The sequence below is a fragment of the Callospermophilus lateralis genome, chromosome 1, assembly GCF_048772815.1.
Source record: "Callospermophilus lateralis isolate mCalLat2 chromosome 1, mCalLat2.hap1, whole genome shotgun sequence".
Lineage (NCBI taxonomy): Eukaryota > Metazoa > Chordata > Mammalia > Rodentia > Sciuridae > Callospermophilus > Callospermophilus lateralis.
The window spans coordinates 158,566,064-158,583,698 of NC_135305.1; the positions used below are offsets into that span (position 1 = coordinate 158,566,064).

Genomic DNA, 17,635 nt, shown 5'->3' on the forward strand with positions numbered 1-17,635 from the left:
TGCTGACTGGTTGGGCAAATTCCAGGATCTAGTGTGGGTCAGGACCCTGCCGCCCGGCTGGTCTGCACTCAACCATCATGGCCACATTACAGCCCTTCCATTAGCACTTCAGGGCTTCCAGGTTCTAGAAAGCACAGCCAGCCTCGCCAGCACATGATCCCCAGAAGCATGCTCCAGAGGGAAGGCTGAGGGGTGACCACTGCAAAATCACTGTTATCTATTGGACGAAAGGACAGTGTGGTTCAGTGGAGAGTGTAAAGCAGGGCTGCTCTGATTCTGGGCCTCCCCCAGGTCCCTGCCCCTGGGCACAGGGCTTACGTGCCCAGGCAGGCTGTGTGGGAGGACAAGAAACTCTGTGTGAAAGCGCTCTACCAATGAATCCCCACAGGACGTGGTCATGTGGATGGAGCGTTCCTTTTCCTAATGGCTTAGCCACAGAAACTCCTCCCACCTGTGTACAGCATCTTGATTGTGAGACAGGAAGCTCAGAACACTTTTTGTACCAGGGGTTGAACCCAGGGACAGTTAACCACTGAGCCATATCCCCTGCCCTTTAGACAGGGTCCCACTAAGTTGCTTAGGGCCTACCTTGCTAACTGCTAAGGCTGGCTTTGAACTTGCACTCCTGCCTCAGCCTTCCAGCACAGACACTCACTGGGATTAAAGGTGTGTGCCACCTCACCAGGGCAAAATGCTTTCTAAAAGCCAAGGACTAAAAGCTGACATGGGCTGGGGTTGTGGCTCAGTGGTAGAGCACTTGCCTGGCACACATGGGGTACTGGGTTCGATTCTCAGCACCACACAGAAATAAAATAAGGGTATAGGGTCCACCTACAACTAAAACAATACATAAAAGTGACATGAGCTAATTTAGTGATCCAAGGAAACGATCTGACATTAAGTCCTCGATGATCAAATCTTGAACTGAGACCACCTCAAGTGTCCTGCACTAGAAATCAGAAGCCTACCTACCATATGAGATCAGTGGCTATCCCTCCTAGACCCAAAAAGGGCCAAAGGAAGGGAGGAGAGCATCCACAATCCCACTGTGAAGTCATGTCCTCATTGGGGAGGGGTTACAGATTTGACTAAGCTTCCTATCAGCCACTGGGGAAAAAACTACCAAATTGTTTTCTTCAAAAGCAAACTGATTTCTCAAAAGCTTTCCTCTTCGTAATAGCTTAGCTACAGAAATTCCACCCACCTGTGGCACAGGATGGTGGGTCTATGAGGACATGGGTACACAGCTCAACCAGGGGCAATATGCACAGATACACAGCTCAGGGCTGAGGGTGTGGCTCTATAATAAAGCACTTGCCTAGCCTGCACCAGACTGGCACACCCTCAGAGCCAGGGGTGAGGGGAGTAAGGCTTAGCCAGGGGTGGTGACACACAAAGGAACAGGCACACAGCTCAACCAAGGGTGGTGGGCAAGTGAGGGCATGGCATACAACTCAGCCAGGGGCAGTGAGCACAGGTACACAGCTCAGGCAAGGAAGGAGGGCACTCAAAGATGGACACGTAGCTCTGCAAAGGAGGCAAGGTCCCTCCTTCCTACCTCAAGGGAAACCACCTCATCCAGCCCTGTGTGGATGGACCTTCATATCCCCTTGAAACACCTGCTCATAAGCACTCAAAGCAAAATGTCAGGGCCACTGAGATCCTACCATTTGACAATCAGAAATGTTTGAAGTAGTCTCCACCACTTGCCATGTGGGCAGAAGCCAGGGGAAGTCCAAACCCCAAGGTCATCCCCAGCAGCCCGCCCTAGCACTGCGGCTGCGATCCTGAAGACACATTTCTTACAGCAGGAACGAGCTTCTTCTCACCCAATATTGCCGTTAGTGCTGGGAACCCCCGATAGAAGAGCCTTCAGCCTCCCATGACTTTGTTTTCAACTCTAGGAACAGTGGCACAGCTGGCATCCCTGCTGGACTCTGGTCACCAATGCTCCAGAATCCAACACTTCACAGGCATTCCCAGGCGAGGAAGTGACAGAACTATCATTCATCATTCTCAATTTATTAAAAAGGGTCCTACATTTTTACAACCAGTAACAGACGAGGCCCCGAACAGCAATGGCAAAGCCAGCCTGGCAGCCCCCTCACAACACCCACACAGAGTTCATGTCTGGCTGGAGCCCACAGCCAAGCTGTGGCCACTCCCAGTGAGGCCAGCAACAGAGGTATTCAGGGGAGGACGATGGCAGCACTCACCCAAGATTCACAGAACATGGCGAGCCCTCCTGATTGGTATGGCAGTGAATCATCCTATACAGCTCTCTCTCTCTCTCTTTACAGGACAGTTATAATACAGTAGAGTTCAAGTCCAAGAGGAGAGTATGGTAACTGAGGACAAAGGCTGGTGGCCCTGCCTACGGCCCACTGCAACAGGTCAGGCCCTGGCTGCCTAACATAGGTGACAGGGTAAGGGTGGGGGCTCTAAGTTCCGATGAGCACACAGGTCTCTGTGAGATGCTATCCCTCCCCAGCTGGGCCCTGGGAATTCTGCAAATGTGGCACCTGTATACAAGATCCCAGAGAGGAAGGAAGAGATGGTGTAAGATGCATATCCCATGGGAGTGGGTTTTCTCCAAATCCCTCCAGTGCCCTTGCCCAGCATCTGTAGCACCACCAGGCCCTGGGCCCACCTGCCTGCCAGCCAGAAGCAGAGAATACTGGCTGAGAGTATCCTGGTTGACAGTGGCCAGACTTTCTTCCCACCTGTCACAAACAAGCCCTTACAGGAATACAGGGCTGCTGGGGCCTGGCCTGGCCCATGGGCCCACAGGGCAGCCATGGCCGGCACCTTGCAGGTGTCTTGAGTCCTGGCACCAGGTGAAGCTAAGGCACAGCACGGGCACCTGTAGGTGTGACCGTGTACTGTTTGCAGGAAAAGAAATTGCATTTACTTCATTTGCATTTTGATCTATTCAAAACAATATTTGCATTTTAAAAGTTTCCCTGAATATCTTGTTTCAAAAAAGTTCTTTCCCAATATAAAACAGGTAAATTACACATGTAGTAAAAATACCAGGGGAGTATTTCTTCACAGAAACCTTCAGGGGCTAGCTCGGGGCAAAATCGAAGAGCTGGGAACAGCATGTTGTGCAAAGTCCAGCTCACACACTCACACCGGGGCCACTCCTCCCTGGGCCTTGGAACAGGAGTGAGCCAAGTACAAGTACTGCCCATGGCTCTGAAGCATAAGAAGCAGCCAGGTTTGGGGGGGAGAAGGGGTGACAGTGATGACAGCCCCAGACAGACTCAGCAGGCAGCGCAGCTGTGCCTTGTGGCCAGCCATGGGCACAACTGCTGGGCTGGCTGACACAGACCTGTCTTTTTCCAGGGTCACAGCAGCTAGTGGAGCGAGACACAGCACTGTCTTCTGAAAATAACAGACATAATTAGCCATGCTTATTAAATAGGGCTGCAACATCAGGACCAAGACTTGAAATGGGAGTTGAAGAGAGGCTTTTTCCTTCCCAAATACACAAGTTCATCAACACTACGGTACTTGGACACCACACCCAGGACGCACATGGCAAGTTGCACAGGTCTGCCGGGCTGCGCCCGCGAGCACAAACTGCCTGGGTGCATAAAACCTGGGCCTCTACTCCTAAACCACTGGCCTACAGTTCTAAAGCCAGATGGGACACTGGCCCAGGGTTCCCAAGCCCTTGGCCCAACAGTCAGAGCTCAGAGCCTCTGTGTGCAGAACCTGGCAAGGCAGGCAGAGGGCGTCTCCCAGAAGGACAGCTCTGGTGCTCACTGCAGGATGAAGCCTGGCTGGTGAGGAGGCAGCCGGGGCGGGGGTCTCTGGGGGAGAGCTGGAGGGTACGGCGACACGAACTGCGCAGAGAATCCTTGCTGAGGAGGAAGGCCCACCCGAGGGGGCAGGGGTGGGCACTGTAATCCTGGATATGGAATGGCCTGTCCTGAGCCCATGGCAGCAGTAAATGGGGTGGCTAAACGTCCAGCAGACACCGGGGGCGGGGGTGGGGGGATGCGCCGAGGCACAACAGAGGGGGGCCCACTGGCCTCCAGGACTGGGTAGGGCAGAGAGGCAGCAGGCACAGACTCAGGAACCCTGGGCGGCAGTGGGGCCGCGACCTGCGGGAGTCTCTGGCCCTTCAGCACCAGCTCCTGCAGCTTCTCAACTTTCACTCGTCGCATGTGGGCCAATTTCCGCTTGCTCTGGTAGACGTCAATGAAGGCATCTAGAGGAAGCTCTCCATCCAGAAACTTCTCTGCCATGTTCTGAAAGAGGCAGAAGAAACTTGGTTATAGGGCAGGCAGGCTATTAGGAAGAGAGCCCCCTTTGCAGCTCAGGGCTCAGGGAGTACTTCAGTCTTTCCCCTTGGTAATGACTCGAGGTGCCCGTGTGCTGCCACTTGGTCAGCAATGCAGGCTCAGGAGACACGCCTTGGTAAGAGCCACTGGGAGGCAAGCTGGTGGTCCTGCTTTGGGCCCCACTTCCCCAAACCACAAGCCCAAATAGGCAGTAGGCCAGGCAGGACCCAACCTTACAATAAAGGGGCAGCACTCCAAGTTGCTGGGGTGCCTGGCACAGAGCGGGCACCACTGCCCTAGTTCAGCTTTTTCTAGCTAAGTCAGCTGAAACCCAAGTCCTCCTGGCTTTCCCCTTGGCTGCACCCTGACAGACCTGCTTGTGTCCATCAGGGTCTCCCCAAAGCCTACTGGTTCATCAGACCAGCACAGACTGACCTGGCCACACACTGCCTGCCCCGACTTGCATGACATTCAGGCCCGATGTTTCCCCATCCCCTGGTATTCACTTGGACATATCCAAAAGGCCTTGTAGCCACCAGCTGACCCACAGCACAGCAGATGGTAGCTGGGTTGCTGGCACCCGTGACATCAGTGCTGGTTCAGTGTGACTGTACACCCTTGCTTGGACCTGCACTTCACTGCCCTGGGGCTCCTGGGCCCCTCTCTCTGGCACCTGCCTGGACAATGACACCTACTTGTACTACCTCCTCCTGCCCACAGAGGGAGGGCTCACTGTCCTGGAGAAACCAGACCTGCTGACCTGGGCCTCCGCTAAAGCGCTTGGCCTTACCTCGGTGTCTTCCTCAATCTTGGCCCCTTCTGCTTGAAGAAGCGCTAACAGGGTCTCCAAGGAAGCACTGTTAGACTGTTTATCTGGAAGAAGTAAGAGACATGACAGTAAAGGGCCTCTCCACCCAGACACCATCCCACTTCCCTGTCAAAAATCTTCACTAGAAAGCAATGGAAGATCTCACCCCTGAGAGCTGACTCCCCAGGAAGCTGAGGCAAAGGCCTAAATCCACCAGAAGAATAGCAGCACAAAACAAGTATCAAGGTGGCCAGCATTACCACACAAGAAGACTCCCAATGTCACCATCTGTCCCACAGAGTGGGCTGTTTTTGAATATACAATAGAAATATCGTAATCACGTGGCCTTACATTTCCAATTATTAAGTGATAGCTGACCAAGCGCACACACACCTGAAGTGTGTGACTCAAATTCTAACGTATGTACAAACCCAACAGACATTTCCTAAGGGATCCCCATGCCCATGCCCAGCCATGTTCTTGACACTGACCTCCACCCCCACAGGCAAGCTCTGCACTGTGTTGGCTTCTCTCACTCAATACTGCATCTGAGATCAAGGTCTTGCACACATCGCTGATCCTGTTCCCTTCAATGATGTATGGCAGTCCACTGCGTCAACATCATAGTTTACCTATCATTCTGTAAATGGACCTTTAGATTGTTTCCAAATTTAGCTATTATCAATAAAACCACATGCCCCCACTCTCCTTTTTTTAACTTCTCTTCTGAAAGACATAAACATCCACTTGTTAGGTGTCCCCAGGGGCTGGACAGCTAAGTCAGAGTGTGCACAGTAAATCTCAGCAGGTTCTGCCAAAGACTTTTTCAAGGTGGCTCTAGCAACCCACGCTCCTAGGCATGAGTTCACAGCCTCACCAGTACCTGGCATCGCCAGTCTCTCCTTTTCTCTATTTGGGGCAAGTGTGTAAGAGTAAATTTTTACCTCTAACAAATAAACACACCAGACACCACTGTAAATCTCACTGAAGAGGATGATTTTTAATGCAATTTCATTTAACTTCAATGTCCCCCCTGAAAGCTCTCAAAAGCACTCTGTGGACTCTCAATGACATTCAATTCCTATGCCTCTTTGTTATGACTGCAAATTAAAGTGTGACATTAAAATAATAAATTTTTTATAAATACCTCTATTTATATGCAGTGCTGAGGATCAAACTCAGTGTGCCACATGCATGCCAGGCAAACACTCTACCGCTGAACCACAACCCCAGCCCCTAACATGATATTTTCTACCATCAACTTTGAAAGTCAAATATACAGTAAAATGTTCGTTGAATAATTCAGAAAACTGCCTTTTTTCTATGCTATTTGGGGAAGTGGAATCTTGATTGCTAATCCCCAGATCTTTTTGTTTTTTCTTTCAAGACAGGGTCTCAGTGCTGAGGCTGGCCTGAAATTTGCGATCCTTTTGCCTTGGTCTCTGGAATCACTGGCATAAACTATTGCAACAGGCTAGAATCTTCAATCTAAAAAGTAGTTAAGTTTCTTCTAGGGCTGTGGATGTGGCTCAAGCGGTAGCGCACTTGCCTGGCATGCGTGCGGCCCGGGTTTGATCCTCAGCACCACATACAAACAAAGATGTTGTGTCCGCCGAAAACTAAAAATAAATAAATAAATATTTAAAAAAAAAAAAAAAAAAGTTTCTTCTAAACCGGCAACACAATTTTTATTTTTTGTAGTACTAGGGATTAAAGCCAGGGGTGCAATATCACTAAGTTATATACCAGCTGCAGTGCACCCCCACCCCCATTTTGTTCCTCTCTCAATTTCTTTTTGAGACAGTGTCTTGCTCAACTGTCCAGACTGAACTTGAACTTGCAATCCTGCCTCCGCCTCCACAGACACTGGGGTTACGGGTGCAGATCGGGCGCCTGGCCTGGCAACACCATTCCATATACAAACTATTGCTTTGCTGCATCAGAGACATGTCTTAATCTGATATTTTTCCATAATATTTCTTTCCTAGTGGGAAAACAGCTTGAAATGTATCCTTCCCTCAACTCTTTATTCTCAAAAGATCCCCCTGAAAAAAAATTACCTAATTTGGTCTTCTTTATCTGATAGGCTTCAAAGAGAACCTGGAGCTCCTGGTACTTTTGGGTTAAGTGTGCTTTCCGAGTGTCCAGTTGAGGCTGATATAAAAGGTTTCCCTCTGCCAGGCTCCGGTTGCTGGCAAGTGTCATTTCTTTGTTAAGCTGAAGAGTCTGCGTCTATAAGAAACACACAAGATGATGAGAACCACAGCATATTAACTCATGGAAGGCCCCAGGATCCCTGTGCCACCCCCACGAGCCTGCTCTTCCTTGCTGGTCCAGGCTGGCACTACATGCTGAGCAGATGCTACCAGCCCAGACCCAAGTCCCACTAGTCGGAGGGATGTCATGTGGATGCTCCTCCCCATTCTAAGGCCAGCTTCCTTTCCAACATGTTTCCAGGATGGGCTTTGCATGGGACTCCAAGCAGAGCTTTCACTGCAATGATTCACTGTGACTTGAATTCTTTACTACCCCTGTGCTCACAGAAGTCAACAGCTATAAAGACACAGGGCTGGATTTGTTCAAAACAAATTTCTGCTGCTCAAGAGGAAGAATCACTTTTATCAGAGGGAGACCAGTTTGCATAATATCAGCACATGATTCCTAATCAGGCTTAGACGTGAGACAAGCCAGCTGAGACACCTTCAGAAAGAACCAAGTTGACCGCATCACCCCTCATCGTCTTTCCCATCACCAGCCCTTCCAGGCTTCCCCCATCAGCAAAGCTGACTCCCCAAGGTGGGGAGGACTTATTTTGTCCAACAAGGGCCTCCTGTAGTCCTCTTAAATAATGAGAACAGGCTATCTGGTAGGTAAAGAAGGCCACCTGGGGCTGGGGATGTGGCTCAAGTGGTAGTGCGCTCGCCTGGCATGCGTGCAGCCCGGGTTCGATCCTCAGCACCACATACAAACAAAGATGTTGTGTCCGCCGAGAACTAAAAAAATAAATAAATAAATATTTAAAAAAAAAAAAAAAGAAGGCCACCTGTACTGCCGCAGTCTGGCTGGGCACAATTCAGGAGCCACTTGTCAAAAGAAATGAACTTTATTTTTAGAATACACACCCCCCCACACAGTTCTTCAGGAAAACCCTCAGAGCCCAACTGCCACCACGGGCTTCCCACAAGCCTCTCAACCTCCCCCACTCCTCCTGCTCTTGAGGCCGATTGGCTGGGTCGCATGGGCGGAGCCAAAAAAAGTCCCCCCAATGAGCAGCTCCGTGATCTGAAAGGGTGAGGTAACAACCCAATGAGCATCACCGCAGAGGAGCCAATCAGTTGGCAGCTAGAAGTTTGTTGGGACTGCTGTGAGCCAATCATCAGCTGGCAGCTGGAAGTTTGCTGGGGCCCCTTTGGCTGTGGCTCTCAACACTGTACAGACCTCCAGGGTGAGAGGTGCAATAGGAAGTCTGAGGAAAAGGGAAGGTAAAAACTGAGAAGGTGTGCTTAAGGGGAAAAAAAATCCACACTGTCGTTCTCTTCTAGCACTCTCAATCTGTTCCTATACCATGGTCTACAGCAGCCATCTCGCTTTCTGCATTTGAAGCTTCAACAACAAACAATTCTTTCCCCAGGTCACATCTGTGTTTCCCTTTAAGGAGCTCTTCTTAGCCACACCCTAGTCATCTCATTTTCCCCTTAATGTTTTCTACCACCCCACCCAGTCTACAGTTCACTACTACTTCCTTCCTTTTGATACTTTTGGATATAGCTTCTTCCACTCCCCCCACCTCCCACCATACCCATTTATTACTCTTGCAAAGTTCCCAGGAGACAGACACAGGCAGGCAGGCAGGCAGGCAGGCAGGCAGGCAGATGCACAGACTCAGACAGACAGACACACACACACACACAGTATAGGGACTCACCAAACCACCAGAACAAAGGAAGAAGAAGAAAAAAAGCAATGTCTCAATCAGGAGATCCCTTACCACTAAGCAGAAGATCCCTTACCACTCAGCAGATAATCTGTTTCTCCCAGACAAACTCAAGCTAGGCCCAAAGTCCATGAAAAATTAGCCTAAAACTGAAAGGATTTCAATCACAGAGGAGCTCAATACTATAAAAACTGGGAACACTCTCTCCAAAATTAATGCAGCAGCAACATTCACATCTTGTTCTGCTGCTTTTAGCAAGCAAGGAAGGTCTTGGAGGTGGAAAGCCCTACTTTAACCTGTGTTCCTGGGAGGAAGGAGGAGCTCCTGCTCCCAGCCCCGCCCCACCACTACCACCTTCCACATCCTCCAGAACAGTGTGCTCTTTGCTCTGTGGGCTTTACATACCAAGGTCCTGCAGGGAAGTCTTTCCTTCAATTGTTAAGTCTTTTGAAAGACCAAACAAAACTAAACCATTGTATAGTCACTCTGGAAAACAGCTGGGCATTTTTTTTTTGTATCTATAAACTAAACACATTAACTACCATATCAACCAGAAATTACTAATCCTGGGAATTCATCCCAGAAAAATGAAAGTTTACGTACAAAAACCTGCACATGAATGCTCTCAAAGGCTTTATAATAGCCTAAATCCTGAAGTGGGTTTTAGGTGTCTTTCACCAGGTGAACGGTTAAATAAACTGTGCCCATACAATCACACCATGGAATAGTACTCAGCAATTTAAAAAAAAAAAAAAAAAAAAAGAACACACTAATCAAACACAAGACACTGAGAAAAAGCTACAGGGAATTACATGGAGCAACAACATGAAATTAATCCCCAAAGACCATGTGCTTCACGATTCCATGTACATGGAATTCTTGAAAAACACAATCATGTAAATGGAAAATGGGGCGGGGGAGGGGGAAGGTGAGCGTGAGCCTCATGGTGATGGAAATGTTCTATGTGCTGTACCCTGGTGGGATCAGGGTCAATAAATACTCTGGCTGCGAAAATTCAGTGTACTAGAATTTCACCCAATTCTGCCACTGGGGTAAATAAGGCAAAGGAGACACAAGGTCTCAGTATTATTTCTTACAGATGCATTCAGATCTATGATCCTCTCAAGTTAACTATTGCTGATATCTTTCCCTCCCATTGGCCTCACCTCATGGACAGTTAGGACCAGGACATGGACTCCTGCTTCCAGACCTGCTAGTCTATGTACTTTATTATTCTGATTTCAATCAATTCTTTATTCAATAAATATTAATTGAGCAAATATTATTTGTCAGGCTCTGAGGTAGATACAGAGAATTCAGAGAAGTGGGAACATGCCTGTGTCAACAGAGCTGAACACATCAGCCCAAAAATTGGCAAACAAGTCTCGGGCACTTGGGTCTCCTCTTCCTTCAAGTTCATCCTCTCAGAGACCTCCCTGGTCATCCTATCTACACCAGCAGCCACTCTGTCACAACACTTACTTATTTCATCAGTGAGAATCAAATTTGGTTTCATGCTGTCAGTCTCTCATTTTGGAACATGAGCTGCATGTCTGTTGTCTCTGGCCTGGTGGGTCATCTGGGACACAGCAACCCCACCTCAAAGACCTGCTGAATGAGTTATGAGCCCCACCCCCACCCAAAAAAGCCAAAAGTCATTTGAGGCAAAATCTAGTTAAAGAAGGTGGATAACAGAGTAAAATGTAGGGGCTGGGAATGTAGCTCGGTGGTAGAGTGCTTGCCTAACATACAAAAGGCCCTGGGTTCTAATCCCAGTACTGCAAAAAAGAAAAAAAAAAAAAAACAAGAAAAAAACATGAGCTGTGTTTGTTAAGGAATAAGAACCTCAGATCCATTATGCAACAGATGGGCTCCCCTAATAAGGTCACTTGAGAATGAGGCTTTGTCGGGATGCCATGGGGGTTACTCTTAGGGTAATTCCAAAAGCAGAATTTCCCTGAAAGCCCTAAGGAAGGGCAGCACAGTAAGTGTAGGTCTCCCAAGGAGACCCCTGGAAAGGCAGCAACACTCAAGCATTGAATACCAAAATAAATAAACAAATAAATTCCAGGTGATTCCAATATATAGCTAGGCTGAAAAACATGGCTTCAAATTCACTGTAAAATGCATCTTCCAAAAGAAAAAATATATATTTTTCCCACAGAATGTAAATCAAGTTGAAATCACCTGCTCTACACATTAGAAAAGCCCTGTAAGAAAGAAACAGAAACACAGGCTATAAGCAAAAGGCAATTCATTTGAACAGGACACACAAAGACAAAGGCACCAGCCAGCAAGGGGCCAAAGGACTCCAGATGAGGACAACCAAAGACTGCTACATGGGACCTAATTTTTCAAACCCTTCGGGGATTCAGACATTTTCATACAGACACATCTGGCACTACACCCAGAGCACCCTCGGGGTGGACCACAGCAGCAGGGCCAGGGCTAGGACAAGGGCCATGTGCTAAGGGCCAGTAGAGCTTTTCCTAAGCCCGGGAATGGCCCAGAACACTCCTGTGATGCTGCCTTAGAGGAAGGAAAAGACTTGCTCCTCAATATTCTTTTCCCTTGTTCCAGTTGAGGAGAATGAGGAACACCCACTTTTGTTCATCTACAAAGCAAAGGCAAGCTGGCCAGGACAAGACCAGCACCCCCAAGAACGCGGATACACACCTCACAGCAAGGCGCAAGTGGCAGCCTGATTTTCACGCTCTCAGACTAATGCCTCCGTGCCTATAACCAAATCTGTACTATCAATCAGCAGAGAGGGCCACTGTATTTCAGGAACCAACAGACTAGAAAATACGGTAACTTGCCTCAAGTCCTCTTCTTCATGGTAGGTATCAACATACCTGAAACCGAAAAGAGCAGTGCCAACTTGATCTTTCTCATGATTCTTTTTCTTAACCATAAAGAAATCTTTTCAGGAAATAATAATTTCTCTGTGGTAAAGAAACATTTTTATAAATGCATCCAGTTTCACTTCAGTTTCCTTTTTCCTTCTAAAGAAAAATGAGATGCACAATACCAGCACTTATAGTTACGCTCCCTTTGCATGAAGCTCTTTCTGCTGCCTGAAGGGGTTCACCCAGTTAATACAGAGACCTCAGAATGATAGGATTTTTTCACTTTTCTCTACTTATAACTATCATAGTTAAAAGTTGAATCATTAAAATAATCATATAATCTTATAAAAAAAATTTCTTACATTAAAAAAGCCTGTTATAGAATAGACATGATTGCCGTATGTATATAGATGACTCTGACCAGTGTGATTCTGCAATCTGTAAAATCAGAAAAATGAGAAATTATACCCCAATGATTCAAATATATGAATTGCCAAGATCACTGTAATGTCATGTGTAGCTTAAAAAAAAAAAAAAAAAACAAACAAACACCTGCTAGGGGGCTGTGGTTGTAGCATATGCGTGTGAGACCCTAGGTTCAATCCTCAGCACCACATAAAAATAAGTAAGTAAAATAAAGGTATTGTGTCCAACTATAATTAACAAAAAAGAAAACAAAACCTGTTAGCTATAAATACAATCAGAAGGGTGAATGCTCTAAAGAAAAAAAAAATGCCTTTGTTTCAAAAATGAAAAAATAAAATTACCTTGTCTCAAAATAAAAAAATTAAAAGGGCCGGGGATGTGGCTCAGTGGTTGAGTGCCCCCTGGGTTCAATCCCTGGTACAAGGGATTTTTTTTTTTTTTTTTTTTACTTGTCCAAGGCAAAAAGATAGAGATACCTTTCTCTTGGGATACATACATTCATGTATCAGTGCTCTGAGAGCACACATTCTATTCTCAAACGTACATGTTATTAATTTTTATTTTGGTTGAGGGAATATAGTAGAAAACTCAGTAAGAAAGAAAACAGAAACTTCCCACTGCAAAAGCAATATTTACAAATGCTAGGACACCGGGATGGAGAAGGGAAATTGCCTGTGGCTCTGCCGGTCAGTGCCAGGTCAAGGATTTGGGTTTCCAGTGGATGGTTTCCAAACCAGCTGCTTCTACAATGTGATATTCTGATTTGAGCTGGCCAGAGTCTGGCTCCTTTGTCTATAATTATAACTGCCTTCCTAAACACCAGGCAGACAAATCTGTCCACATTTCCAAGCTAAAGCTTCCTCATGCTCATGCAAGAATAATCAGGGCAGTCCCTGACCTCCCCCTCTACATTACAATAAAATCCTCATCACAGCAAAATAAATGACATTATTGAATTAGATTAGTAAATTTAAACAAATGGTAATTATTTTTTTAATTTTATTTTTTAGGTGTAGATGGACACAACATAATGCTTTTATTTTTAAGTGCTGAGAATCGAACCCGGGTCTTGCCCATGCTAGGCAAGCACTCTACTGCTGAGCCATAATCCCAGCCCTAAATGAATGGTAATCCTTAATAGTACTGGAAGTCTGTTGAATGCTCAAAATCCAGTAAGCACTTGGGATATGAGATAGTTTACTTACATTAAAAAACAGAGGTATGTACTGTTACCCATCACCATTTTCAGAAGGCCTAGTATTAACCAAAGTGAACATCCACACTCATTTTAATAAACAAGCAAACATTTTGTTAGAGAACAAGCAGAAGCTCCATGCCTGACATACAAGACACTCCTTCCTCCATCTCTCTGCTCACACTAGCTGCTCATCCCAGATGGCTCTCCCGTTCATATGGCTCTCCTGCCCAAATCTCTGCTGCAAACACTACCCTGACCAAGGCCCTGATAATAGCTATGAGCTGTCTTTGCACTTCCCTTAGACTGACCACCCACACAATGCTAGACCCTCTGAGGTTCTCCTTTATTGATATGTAATCCACATGAAGTCTGGAGACATGTGATCATAAGCCAAGGAAGCCAGTGCCCACCGGAAGCCACAGAGGCAGGGAATGGATTCTCCCGTAGAACCTCCCAGGGAAACATAGGCACCTTGATGTCAGATTCTGGGCCTCTAAACCGTGACAAAATACATTCCTGGTCTGTGCTTGTGGTGGTAGGGATTGAACCCAGAGCCTTGCACATGCTAGGATGCTAGGATACAGTTTGCATTGGGTTATATTACCAGCCCACATTCCTGTTGTTTTAAGCCACAACATTTGTGGTGATTAGTTAGAGCAGCCAGAGAAAAACCAGTCTAGTGATGGAATCTTCCCTCTGGCCTTGAGATCCACTTCCCATCTTGCTCTATGCCTCAGAAGCCATACTGACACTTCAATAGGTCACTTGCCCCTGGCTCTGGTTGGGTTCAGTAGTGGAAACTAAGGGTGGAAGAAGAGTAAAATGGTGGTGGCAGGGGTTGGGTGTAATTCTCTTGATCCCCTTGGCATGATGTGGCAACAGACAGACAAGCCCCTCTCTCCCTCTCCCGGTCCAGTCCTCTGGGCCTGGAGGAGGATATAACTATTGCCAACCTTGTAGTAGCCCTTGGAGTCTCAACACATTCTTTCCCTGTGAGGAATCCCTCCATTAAGAATCAAATCCCTGTAAAAATGGGAGTTCATAACCCACTTGAATCAAAGTGTGAAATATGATATATCAAGAACTATGTAATGTTTTGAACAACCAACAATAAAAATAAAAAAAAAAAAAAGAATCAAATCCCTTAGGCTAGGGATGTGGCTCAAGTGGTAGCGCGCTCGCCTAGCATGTGTGCGGCCCGGGTTGGATCCTCAGCATCACATACAAAACAAATATGTTGTGTCCGCTGAAAACTAAAAAATAAATATTAAAAAAAATTCTCTCTCTCTAAAAAAAAAAAAAGAATCAAATCCCTTTATGAAGACTTGAATTGGGAGTCAACATACCTAATATACAAACAGAGATATGAAAACTTGTGGTGTATATATGTGTATTAAGAATTATAGGGGCTGGGGATGTGGCTCAAGCGGTAGCACGCTCGCCTGGCACGCGCAGGGCGCTGGGTTCGATCCTCAGCACCACATAAAAATAAAATAAAGATGTTGTATCCACCGAAAAAAACTTAAAAAATAAATATTAAAAAAAAAATTATAATGCGGGCTGGGATTGTGGCTCAGCGGTAGAGCGCTCACCTAGCACAGGCAGGACCCAGGTTCGATCCTCAGTACCACATAAAAATAAAGGCATTGTGTTGTGTCCATCTACACCTAAAAAAAAAAATATTAAAAAAATCATAATGCAAAAAAAAGTACATATAATGGCATAAATTGGTGCAAACATACTTTATATACAGAGATACGAAAAATTGTGCTCTAGATGTGTAATAAGGATTGTAATGCATTCCATTGTTGTCATGTATTAAAAAAAATAATAAAATCAATTTAAAAAAAATTACTGCCACAGCTACTGGGGCTGTAGCAGTAGCGCACTTGCCTGGCATGTGTGAGGCACTGGGTTTGATTCTTAGCATCACATATAAATAAATAAAGGTCTATCAACAACTAAAAAAATAAAAAAGAATCAAATCCCCAGCTGGGTGTGGTGGTGCACACCTGTAATCCCAGCAACTCTGGAGACTAAGGCAGGAGGATCACAAGTTCAAGGCCAGCCTTGGCAACTTATGAGATGTAGCTCAGTGGTTCAATCCAGGAGAGGTAGGTAGCAAAGGGGGTGGGGTAGGGAGGGGAAAAGAAAAGGAAGAAAAAATAATAATCAAATCCCACAAGTTGAATGTGCCTATGTCTTGCCAGAAGCCTGACTGATTTAACTTGAATTCTAGAGTTATTTTCTCAAAGAAGTAAAGTGACATTTAAGCTCATATCTACTTTTGGATGAAGACATTAAGCCCCTGAAGAACAGAGCTGTGCTTTGCTCCTGTCCCTGGTCCTAGAACTGAGTGCTGTACTCAGACCATCCTAGCATCCTACCAGTTTCATCCCTAAGAATCTTAATAGCTGGGGCCTTGGGATATTCTTTGTCAGTTTTTGTTAAAATCTTGCTAAGCTCTTCTGAACATTCGCTTTGTTAAATGTTTATCATAGATTTTTAAACAGTAAAATCATAAGTTAATGCTTATCATTACAAACGACAGACTTTGCCTAGGAAATCACCTGAACTCCAAGTTGCCACAGTAGCGACAACAATTTGGCAGAGAAACACACAAGGAAAAAAAACTGGGATTATGAAAAACGACTACTCTAAAACTAGACAAGCAACACCAGTGGAGAAACCTCAGGCACAAAGTAAGTGGTCGTGCATAATTCCTTTCTCTGCAGCAGAACTTCAACTCTATTGAACTTGGAAAGCTTATCAGTATGTGAGCACTGTTATCATGAGAGTCTTGAAATCACCATAAAACTTCTGTTCCTTGACATCAGCTCACCATGGCCACAACAACAACATGCTCCAACACAGTAAGTGATGGCTCCATTCATTCATTCAAGAAATACTTAGGAAGCTCTGCACGAATCCAGTGCGGGCTTCATGAAAGAAGGTTCGGTTCATAAGAAATTGCTAGTGAGTTTTAAATTAAAGAGACAGACTCTCATTACCTTTAATATCAGCTCCAAGCGGGCTTCCCCTAGCTCCCGCCTGTAGCCACCTAATATGGTGCAAGGTTTACAGGGGGGGGGAGGGGCCGTGCGCCAGGGAGTGAGCTTTTATTGGAGAATAAAAAATTCCAGGGAAATCACATCCAATGAAGGTTAAGGGGGGCAGCATCCCAAGGTCAAGGATGACGATTGGGTCTTCAGGTCAGTGGCCAGGCAAGCTTCTGCACAGACAAGCCCTCAGACCTGGGAAAGGGTGGGGAAGACTTTTAACACAGCTGTGTTTAAGCGCATCTCCCCAGCCAGGGAGGTAACTCAAATCACGTGCAAGGATGGCCTCCCACAAGAAGCACTCCCAAGAGCCAGGCTCTGGGAAACCAACGATTAGAAATCAGTCTGGACCTCCAGAACCTCAGTCAAGATCATCTGCATACATGAGGCTCTGAAAGTTGCACACAGCCCGAGTCCAGGGGCAGGCCATTCATTTTGCTTCGCAGCAGTACAGCCCTGCACACAGACTGCATGTGCTCTTCAAATAAAGAGCCCAAGAGCAAAAGGAAGAATACAAAAGTTGGTGTGATTTTTAAAGATCTACTAAATTAAGTAAGAAGTTACTGATGGAGACCTGGAAACTTCACTCTTATCAGCATCTTCCACTTTTTGTTGTTGTTGTTGTTGAATACTAGGGATGGAACTCAGAGGCATGCTACCACAGAGCTGCATCACAGCCCTCTTAGTCTTTCTTGAAACAGGGACTAAGTTTCTCAGGCTGGCCTTAAACTTGTGATCCTCCAGCTGCAGCCTCCTTGCGGAGATGGGATCACAGGTGCATTCACCAGCTAGTATGTTCCACATTTCAATATCTGCTAACACATACTGCACTATGCTACCTTCTCTTCACATTATTATCTACATTTCATCCTCTGATGAAAGTGAGGCAAATCTGTCTTCATTTTTACCCAGGAGAAAGGAAATGTAATTTTATGGAAGTTAAGTGACCTGCTATGATACCATCAGGATATTTTGCCTCCAAGTGTGTCTTCTACATGATTTTGTCATAGAACCTAATGAAGATTCACTAGTTCACTATCATCTATTTTCAAGTTCCAAGAATCATCCA

General features: G+C 46.1%; 1 protein-coding gene across 1 annotated transcript in view; it reads right to left on the bottom strand.

Annotated features, from left to right (window-relative positions):
* Nucleotides 1-2,006: 2,006 nt before the first annotated feature.
* Nucleotides 2,007-17,635, bottom strand: part of Vps37b (VPS37B subunit of ESCRT-I) — a 31,314-nt gene continuing 15,685 nt past the window's right edge. The window contains exons 2-4 of the mRNA XM_076866604.1: nucleotides 7,161-7,332; nucleotides 5,083-5,165; nucleotides 2,007-4,259 (exon numbers count right to left, since the gene is read on the bottom strand). Of these exons, the coding sequence (XP_076722719.1) occupies nucleotides 3,768-4,259; nucleotides 5,083-5,165; nucleotides 7,161-7,332 (747 nt within the window). The 3' untranslated portion in view covers nucleotides 2,007-3,767. The remainder of the gene's footprint in view (nucleotides 4,260-5,082; nucleotides 5,166-7,160; nucleotides 7,333-17,635) is intronic.